This window comes from Doryrhamphus excisus, linkage group LG14 (assembly GCF_037039965.1).
Source record: "Doryrhamphus excisus strain RoL-2023G ecotype Guam linkage group LG14, RoL_Dexc_Guam_v1.1, whole genome shotgun sequence".
In the NCBI taxonomy this organism is placed as follows: Eukaryota; Metazoa; Chordata; class Actinopteri; order Syngnathiformes; family Syngnathidae; genus Doryrhamphus; species Doryrhamphus excisus.
The window spans coordinates 20,209,093-20,219,020 of NC_136370.1; the positions used below are offsets into that span (position 1 = coordinate 20,209,093).

The 9,928-nt window shown below is 45.5% G+C and overlaps 2 protein-coding genes across 17 annotated transcripts in view; both read right to left on the reverse strand.

The window, feature by feature from the left end:
- Positions 1-2,903, reverse strand: part of mark3a (MAP/microtubule affinity-regulating kinase 3a) — a 29,594-nt gene extending 26,691 nt beyond the window's left edge. For 4 of the 16 annotated variants that reach the window (XM_058090015.2, XM_058090016.2, XM_058090014.2 and 1 more), the window contains exon 1: positions 2,313-2,898. In XM_058090015.2, coding sequence (XP_057945998.2) covers positions 2,313-2,363 — 51 coding nt within the window. In that variant the 5' untranslated portion in view covers positions 2,364-2,898. Of the gene's footprint in view, positions 1-681; positions 848-2,312 lie in introns of those variants that run through there. The other 12 variants (XM_058090019.2, XM_058090009.2, XM_058090010.2 and 9 more) reach the window with 6 other exon arrangements.
- Positions 2,904-4,022: 1,119 nt separating this feature from the next.
- Positions 4,023-9,323, reverse strand: eif5 (eukaryotic translation initiation factor 5). Its single transcript, XM_058090388.2, has 12 exons — positions 9,191-9,323; positions 8,376-8,595; positions 7,074-7,353; positions 6,907-6,988; positions 6,097-6,269; positions 5,845-5,956; positions 5,638-5,768; positions 5,399-5,560; positions 5,126-5,287; positions 4,883-5,047; positions 4,649-4,789; positions 4,023-4,447 (listed from the first exon to the last, which is right to left on the reverse strand). Exons 3-12 carry the CDS (start codon positions 7,143-7,145, stop codon positions 4,349-4,351), a joined length of 1,299 nt encoding a protein of 432 aa, XP_057946371.2. The 5' UTR covers positions 7,146-7,353; positions 8,376-8,595; positions 9,191-9,323; the 3' UTR covers positions 4,023-4,348.
- Between the last annotated feature and the right edge of the window lie 605 nt (positions 9,324-9,928).

A 9,928-nucleotide genomic window follows, 5' to 3' on the forward strand; every position in this document is an offset into this window, starting at 1 on the left:
GCACAACTAACAAAACTTGACGCTTGCACACAGAAGTGGGGTTCCTGAACAGCAAATGCCAATATGTGAGCATCCTGCGTGGCGTACACGGAGATGTCAAACAGCTCGATAGGAACCTAATTAGTCAGGTTGCGTGTTTAATTTCAGAGTTGTCATGTGTGCTTTGTTGCTGGGTGAGGCTCTCACAGCACATTGATTTCCTTTGTATTGGTGCTCTGTTGAAAAGCAATGTTGGACCTCTGCTTGATGAATTAAAAACTGACAAGAGATCTGTATCAACCCAAATGGGGGTGATGCTTTGTAGGGCCACGCCCGGACCTGCAGAACACCTCCCACCCCCACTGAAACTGGGCCCAAATTGACGTTGAACGGAATGTAAGTGCATCGGAAAGAATGACCAAGTAAGAAACCTCATTTAAAGTCAAAACGACAATCACAAATTCAGCTACAGCACAGTTGGTAGCAAGCTCACGAGACAACAACATTATCAGGATCCACGAGTTCACCACCAAAGGAACCACAGACATTTAAAGTGGTAATGTCACATGTTGGCTTGAGGGCTTTACAAACACAGAACCATGTAGGACTCTGCCCTGACGGTCCCCCTATAGCCCAAGACAAACATCCTTAAAAGCCAGCCGACATCCTGATTCTGTCGTCGCGGTTCTGAGGTTTACTCACAAGGCTGCAGTGCCTCCTTGCTGCCTGCGCGCCCGTCATGTCGCCACCTGAAAGCCCAATGGATGTCCGATGATGGCCGAACTCCCACAACTCCACTTCCAACTTCCCAACTCTGAGCTGATAGCCACAGAGACCCAGAAAGGAGGGAATATGTATGTGTATGTATGTGTGTGCATGTGGGGGGTGGGGGGGTTAACCAGTCTGCATCAAGCTAGCTACAGGCTGGAAACTGCGGCGAGGAGCTTGCCTTTCAAAATAACAGCATCCAAAACCATGTAGTCTCAACCCTTCACATTCGACCACAAGGAAGACTTTTATTGTCTGTAGTGCTTTCCACACAGCTTGGGCCATCAACTCCACAGTCGTGCATCCATCAATCTTAACACCGACACCCGAGCCAGATTATTATTTTTCCATAACGAGAGTGTGAGCCAAGGACCACAGCGGGGAATCCAAATATCGTTTTGTCCTTCATAAAACGTAGTCTTGCATTCACTAGCAAATTCCAAGGGATGATTGTGATTTTTACATCTTAAAGCTTTTGACAATTACCAAGTACCAGAGATGTTGCCCACTGAACATCTTCCTTGAGAAAAAAAATACATTCGCTACGTCCGACCTACACATTCCTTAAGTGCACAAATGATTCACCTCTGATTCATCTCACATTGTTAAATGATAAAAGCCTGCAGGGTTTTTGATTCAAGGTTCCACCAAATCCATCCCCAGGACGGCTCACATCTCGTCTGGCTGCAGGGTCTCTCAATGACATGACATCCCTGACACGGATCGATTAAATTTCACCACATCATCTTATCGAGCCGACCGCAGCGTTTGTTCAGTCTAGCCGTTATCTCCTGCTGCCTCCTACTGTGATGACTCACAAGATTCCAATGATAGCATATGGAGAAACTGCATTGCTGCCGTTGTTCTGATTTTTTTTAAAGGGTCATAAAAGGTCAGAATGAAGTAAAACTGAGAAATTATGTGAAAGAGACACAAGAGGAAGAAATAATTGTAAAGTAATTTAATAGCTTACCGTTTTAATGGAAATACCACATTAAGATCACTTCTAAACGATGAACCAACGACTTACGACATGAGTGACTTTACTTTATTCTGAAAATTCTAGGCGGAAATCCTGCTGATTGTTTTGACCAGTGAGTCTGGCAGGGTGTTCTGTTGGTCACAATTGGGCGGGACTAATGAGGCCGTATTTAAAACGTGAACGGGCTCCAAATGTGATTGACAATTCAACTAAGCCAACCAGAGGCCAGAAGACAGCAGTACCGTCAAGCACAGTCCTGTAGTTTTGTTCACGACTGGGCCTAAGGTGTCCCAAACGTATCCTACTGAGAAACTGTCGTTACAAAACTTGACACTCGCAAACCACAGTACAATTGTGACGTAAACAAGCATAAAAAGTTATATACGAAAGGCCTCCGGGTACATTTTGCCCCGAAGAGGAAGCGATTGTTTAAGTTTCCCGACAAAGTGTGCCCAGTCGAGAGGAACAACAAGCGATTATTGAGTCCCATAATGCAGCAAACACTGCACTTCTGTGTGGGGAAATGCACACGCTATAAGCGAGCAGTAGCTAAATAACCGCATAAACAAGCGAGTATACTCACACTTTCTGTCGCCTTCTCGTTGACGGTGGGCAAAGGAGTTTTTGTTGACATCTTTAGTTGTGAGGATCGTTCCAGAGAGCAACCTAAAGTCCAGTGACACCTTGTTCAAGCCGACAGAGGAAAGGGGGGACACTTGCAGAGTCTCAGCATGAATCGCCTCCGTGTTCAAGCCCAGCACACTTCTGGAGCCAAGCAAAAAAAAACCAACCCTCGCTGTAGGAGTTAGCACTTAGCCTCTGTCGGCTACTTGCCTAGCGGGCACACCCCGCACACGACCTGGCTTCGACTTGAACCAAATCTCCGTCCGTTCGGGTGAAGCTAACTCCGCCGACGGTCAGGCGCTGTCGGTCGCTACTTCCAAAAAAACGCCCCGGGCTTCTTTTCCTCTCTCCACAACAGCAAGTCCGCCTAGCAACGACGAGCCATGGCCTCAAATGTCACACGTCGGTGAATCTAGTGAGGGTTCAGATGGGCTTGATGGTCGAAATACTCGCCGTCGGCTCGTTCTCTTCCATCTCCGGCGGCCCAAAGTGGAGCGAGGCTGTCTGTTTTAGGTGGGACCAAAATGGCTACTCAGCGGCTGGGCTGGATTAGGAGGCGTTCAAGGACCTCTCGCTGGCTCCGACATACACGTTTTTAGAAACCATGACACACACCACCGTTTTTAAATAATATCCAGTGATACAAGGCATTTTAATTCACGATCACGTGTATGTACATGTATATTTTAAATGCTTTCTCGTCCACCCGGCAGGGAACTTCTCCAAGCTTGAGTCCTCCACCAGAGGCCCAGGAGCTTGAGGGTTCTGTGCAGGATCTTAGCTTTCTCAGAATTGCGCTCTTTTGAGCTGAGAGTTGATCCTGGTATGTACCGGTGGCACACTTGCCTTCGCGTCCCGCATTTTTTTCTAGTTCTTCCTTCAGCCCTTGGTATGTCCCCAGCTTTTCGTGTTCCTTCTTCCGGATGTTGCCATCATTAAATCAACCTCGCACGATTGACTTGACAACCGTTATTTGCTAGTTTCCGACAGCCGCTGAAGGCAGCATTAGCGCGCCTATCTGAGCAGGAGGAGGAAGTGAGGAAACTGACCTCAGTCCCATCGAGAGTCGAGCTGTCAACACACACTGCAAACTGGGAAGCTTTGCGACTGCTTTTTTAGGCTCGCACTTGTACGTGAGACATGGCTGGATGACCAAGCAAAAGCGTACATTAGAGAGATAAATCCTGTCCATTCCCAATTTGGACATCACTATGGTCATGATTTTAACCCTTTATAACAGTAGTTTTCTGAGGTTTCCCTTGCAGCATGTTACTGAAAAAATGTGAAATAACCATAAATACAAGTTTATAAAAACACGTATTTAAACTGCTTTTTTGTGTGGAAATGTTTGGCTTTGTTGCTGAAAAAAATTGTGAAAATTCTAAAGTAAAAAAAAAATGTATACATACGATTACCTTTCATTGAAAGCTTTGACTTTGTTGTATTCCACTAGATCTTTCAAGTAAAAGGTATTCCTTTCGCCACAAGACTTCACCAATGCTTTAATGGCCCTTTATTGTACCATACTTATTGAGATATTGACTGTTCCAACTACAATCTAAGCAATTACCATACGTCAAAGGTTTCTATTGCACTTCCTGGTGTGCAGCTTCCTCATCAGTACTACGCATCATCATAACCAACTGTGACACCAATAACCAGAGCCATGTTGTGGATAGCAAAACATTCATTCTTTATTAACTGGAAAAATACAAGGGGACCAGCAAAGTGCACTCCAATGATCCCAAAACACCCATGAGGATTAAAATCCCCCAAAGCCACGTCATTTCAAGAACTGAATACATGTCTAAGTGACAGTGAATATGCAGCAAGTTAGCGAGTGCTACATTATGTCATGCCGCAAGCCGGTGAGGAATAGAGTGGAAGGGGTGTTACAGGTAGTTACAGGGTGGTGCTAGGGTTCCAACAGCTTAGGTCAAAAATCTGAACTGAGTAAAAGCCACAAAAATGAGAAAGCATCATTCTCGGAGCGTCTCAGATGGCGTCGATATCTATGTCGTCCTCTTCTTTTGCAGGCGTGTCTGCTTTCACAGTCTCCACTGTGAGCTCACGGGCCGAAGAGGAATAAACCACCTGATGGGGAGGAAAAAGACAAGTCAGGGGACTGACTGTATGATGTTGACAACAATAAAGTAGAACCTGCGCCCCTAAATATAAACATATATTGTATTATTCCATCTAAAGACAGGGTTGGAAGGAAGCGACCGATTTGCTGTGGCGACCCCTGAAGGGAAAAGCCGAAAGAGAAAGATTAAAACATCTTCCAGCACCGACCTCAACGTTCTCGTCGTCTTCTTCCGCCTCTTCCTCGCTCCCCTCACTCTCCTCCTCTGCCTCCTTCAGCCACTTGACAAAGGGTGCAGCCTTAGCGTGGATCTCTTTAGCCAGTTCCTTGGAAACATACTTCTTAGAAACCTGCCGGCCAAAAAAAAAAAAAAAAACAAAAACCCACAAGCGTATCAACATACTGATTGACCATAAAGGCAGCAGTAATGGACATCCCATCACCTTCTCAGCCCAGGCAAATATGACGTCCTCCTCCAGCAGATCGGCATCATAGAGATCTTTGAGGATGATGGGAACTCTCTGCAAAAGCTGAACTTGGTGCAGCTTCACCACACACTCAAATCCTCCCAGCAGGTACTTCTGGGCCTTCTTGTTGTTGTGACAGAACTGGGGACACAAAAGGAAAACCTCTGAACATGTCCACAGGGAAGGCTGCCAGTTGGGTGACTTGAGCGTAAGACATACCCGAAGGAAGTGACGCTTGTACTTCTTGAGCTGCTCGCGGATATTTTCGTCAAAGAGCAGCTCGCTGAGGATGAGCGGGCCCATGGCCTTCACATCCAGACGCTCTGCCTCAGCCAGGATATCCTTGTCGGCCGCATCAATGGTGCCGCTCTCCTTCCTTTGCTGGAGAGACAAAAATGTCAAATTTTACTTCTAGTGGCTTTTTGGAGTTGACAGTTTCATTATGAAAACATCTTTAAGAAAAGCTGAAGAGGATCGCTCTAGAACACTGACTTTGACAAAGTTGTAGAAGAGGTTCACTCGCTCCTCTAGAGGTTTCTCCAGGTCCTCACTGAGCGTGAGGTTCTTGGCGTGGTCGCTGATCTCCTCCATTCGCCTCCTCTGAGCCTCCTCGGTGGTCTCCTCACCCCAGTCTTCGTCGTCGTCATCTCGTTCCTGACACACACACACACAAAAGCAGTGACACAAAATGCAAAGAAGGAAGCTCACGCACAAGAGGGCAGTGAACGCACCACAGCCTCAGGAGCATCAAAGTTCTCTTGGTTTCCAGCCTCTCCGCTTCCAGAGCCGTTTTCCTTATCCTTCTTGCGATTCTTCTTCTCTTTCTCCTTCTTTGCAGATGCAGATCCACTATCAGTGGCCTCTGCCAAGGGAGAAATTAATAATGCATAAAAATGTGAAAAATTCCTATGCAGTCCTCATTCAGAACTCAGTCTCACCTGGTGGGTTTTTAAGGATGAACGTGCAGAGTTTGTGCCTGGTGTCTAGCATGCCGCGGTACCCACATGCCTTGCAGGAAGTGCCAATGGTTTGTTTCTTGGGATTCACATTCTGCGGGACCACAGCATTCGTAAATGACAAATAATTCACATGCCCTAGTAAGTTCCCATATGCTCCCACAATGAACTTAAAGGGTTCGCCATGTGGTTATCTGGGCTGGCATTGACCCACATAGGCTGTGAAACATTTACCAGGTCAGTTTCTGGGTTGTCACACTCGGTACACAGCACAAATCTTCTGATGAACCCGTCAAGCATGTCCTGCAGCTTGTTCGCCTCATGGGATCCGTTGACGATGTAGCGGTCGTTTTTGGTATCAAACTGGGTCTGAGCACCGAGTTCACAGCCAAAAAACTTGGTCGGGTCTGAAAACGAAAGATTGGTCATCACTGCTGGGAAGTATTAACCACAAAGTTTCAGGTAATGTATAAAGAGTAAAGCCTAAATTATACTCCAGCGCCACAGCACAAGCATGCGCGACACCGCCTGGCTCAGCACCCTCCGGCTGACCTGCACCTCTACCAAGTTCACACTAACAGCAATGTGGCCCGCAGAGCTGTGAGCTGTCAACTTTTCTTTGTACATCGCTTCCTTTTTCCCTTGCACAGAAGCGCAAAAAAAAGTCAGCCATTACAAAACAAAAAAGGGTGGAACCGAAGGTCGAGCCAAGAAATGTGCAAACATGAATACCTACACACTACATTGGTTTAATGCTAATGTCGCTTTAGTCGCCATTGTTTACTACAGTGGAAGCTAATCAGCTAGCTAGTTAGAGAAAATTGTTTCTCACTCACTGCCCATAGCGTTTTGGTGGGGAATTGCACGTCAAGCACTTGCCCCAGGCTCAAGCACTATAATTTGATCAGGATACAATCACAGGGGCTGGTCGGTCTAGGGATTTTGGCGTTGCATCGTTCAACCTCAATAATAATTCTTGTGATTGAAAAAGTACAAATTAAAACACTAGACCACATGTTACATTAACCAGTGAATGTGACGTACATGTTGGAGGCCTGTTCAGCGCCTTTGCAACATCAACCATGTTGACAATGACCGTCTTGATTCCATTCCCTTTGCCTTCCACCTGGAAGAGAACAACATGGATATTAAATCGGCAAAGTGCAACAAAGCTCAGCGTGGTGAGCATCTTGGGGCATCAGTGCCCTTACCTTGGCAATCAGACGGGGCATTTTGTAGCGATAGAACTGGTCCGACACGCTGCGGTTGACGTTGACAGACATTTTGGCTGAATGCTAGCACTATCAGTAAGATAAGAGGTTGTTGGTTGGGGATTTTCCGGGATCTTCTGTCTGGAAAAGAGGGGATGACATAAACGACTGCAAGCGTGCTCGGTCTCTGACATGAAAAACGCTGTGCCGCTGTGGCCGCAAGCTCCCCGCTTGAAGGCTAGATTTCCACCACACAGGTTCCGACGGCTGCGCAACAGCTCTGAAAGACAAAGAGGAGGGGGGAAAAAGTTGATTAAACTGAGACAGTGGAAAGTTATTTATGGTAAACATCACGAGAAGCCACCAGTATAATTCACTTTACTCATTTGGTGACTAATCTAGTCTGATTCTCAAAAGAATTAAATGTCAGGAACGCTGCAGTTTAACTTTCTCTTCGAGCTCCAGATCCCCAAGTCGGTTTGTTTGCGCCATAATCACCTTAAAAATTAGGTATTGACAATTTGAGCACTTAGAAATCTGAGACTATTGAAAATGATCAAATTGAAAGACAAAAAATAAAAAGTAGATTCAACTTTGCCTGAGGGAACTGGCCCTAAGGAAGGGATAGTGTGTAGTCCTTAACTGCCGCACGTCTGTGGGTGTCACTGAAGCTTCTGTTCAGACTCACAAAAAAAAAAAAAAAAACAGCTGACAAGTAACAAAAAACAAACCACCCCTTGATCCAGCAGAGGACAAGCAGATTAGGGCAGAAGAAAAAGAAAAACAAAATACCAGCTGCAAGTCTGAATGGCTGCTGCGGCTTTTTGTGCCTAGAAAAATGCAAAATATGTTCCTAAAAGGCCCATTATTGTGTTGAGGGGGGCATTTGGCGTTACTACACCCAAGGCCAGCTCTTGTTAGGAGGTCACAAACAACAGGCCTACCGACTGCTAAACTGAAATACAACATCAGCATAAGCCTGTATTAGAATTACAGCGACAACTATTTTAAACACGGCAAGTCTATTTTGGCAGCAGCACCGTTAAATCCGTTGCTGGAGGAGTTCCGATGGTCTATTTCTGAGGCGGCTGGTTAGCTTAGCCTACTTTAGCTTAGCTAGCTACTTGGTGCAGAGTGCGTCATCCAGTCAATGCACACGAGTGACTGGGAGGCGCCATTTTGATAGCTCGCTAAACAAATATTACACATAAGACATTCCCTGTGGCCATGTTCATTTTGCTGCCATGTGCCTCTAAGTTGTGTTCTTAAATCTTAACTTTAAAAAATAAACGTGTGACTTACCGTTTTCGCAAAACAAAGACATAAACAACGCTGATCGTCCAAGAGCCGCAGTGAACGCTGGTCGATGACTGCCGCTGGTCTTGTATCGATTGCAGCAGGGCTTCTTGGTGGGTTAGTTGTGAGGAGGGGATGTACAAGTTCTCTTAAGCGTCCACACGACGAATGGGCCAAGTTTTAAGAAAGCACCGCTATATCTGGGTTGTCCGCTGGGTGTCGAAACCTTTGAGGGAAGATGCGTAATTTTATCCACACAGGCAACTGAGAAAACGGCCAATGTTAGCAACAGTCATCGAAAGTGGTGCCAGTAGTTTGACTCAAAACATTAGTCAAATGGGTCTAAAACTCGACGATGTGCATCTCCTGGTGCCCCGTTCTGGCCGGAAGCTTCTGGGTTTACCGTTAGCTTCGACTGGAGGAGTAACGCTTATGCAAGCACATGTTGTATCGTCATTGAGCCCGCATTTTGACAAGCCCACGATCGACTAATATCAAAGCTAAACTCAAAGATTAACCCCAACGACATTAAAAACAAAATATCCACCATTAAAGGCACTAAGTAGATGGGATTTGCGAATGTCTTCCAGAACGCAGTCCAGGCCCCAACTTCCAGGAAATAGTCGTAGGCCAGATGCTACACAGAAGAGCAGTGACGTCGTTAGTAGTTTCGATACCGTTCGACGAAGACGAAAGTGACCAAAACACAACAGACATTAAACTTATTTTGTCGCGTTGTATTAAACCAGTTAAACTATGACTCTAACTATATAACCTGTGTGAACCGAGCAACGTGTTACAGACCCATTATTTCAGCTTACCTCTCGAATGTTCTGCGAAGTACTGCTACAAACGTCGCTTTAACCACCCAATCATGTGTAAATTCCCGTAGGCGGCACACGGCGCTACTTCCGGTCGTAGCGTTTGCCGATGTTCTGTTTACTGAACTAAATATTGAATGTGTGATTAAATGCCGTTTTAAACGCACACATAAATATTATCACGTACACAAGTAAACACTTGAAGAGATGTGACTTGGAATTAATTTAGCACACGTTCATTATTTGAGCTTTTATTTTGAAAAAAGGTTGTTAAAAATTAAGCCCAGTGTTGCGCTTGCCAGATTTGTGTTCTGTTTCCTGATTGGCTGAGAGAGTGACGCTGTACGCACGCAGGCGCTTCCTCAACTTGACTAGCACAACAGCGGAATAGAAGATGGTAGTGATGGTGAGATGAAGCCCCACGAGGCTTCGAACCATTTCAGTCAACTGGTTCGAGAATGGATTCATTTCTTGAAGCTTCATGTGCACACGAAACCACCTGCTGGCCTTGGATACAATTACAGGCGGATGTATCTTTATGTGTGATGCATTGAATGCTGATCTGTTTTGGCTCTTGGAAATGATTATGTACTACAAAAAAGTGTATGACCAAATGATTAATCTACAAAGTGTAAGATAAAATATACAGTACATATAGAATACTGAATGTTTTCTTGTCCATAAATGCCATGTATCATGTGATATGGCTAGCTTCATCATTGTTGTGTTGGTAATACT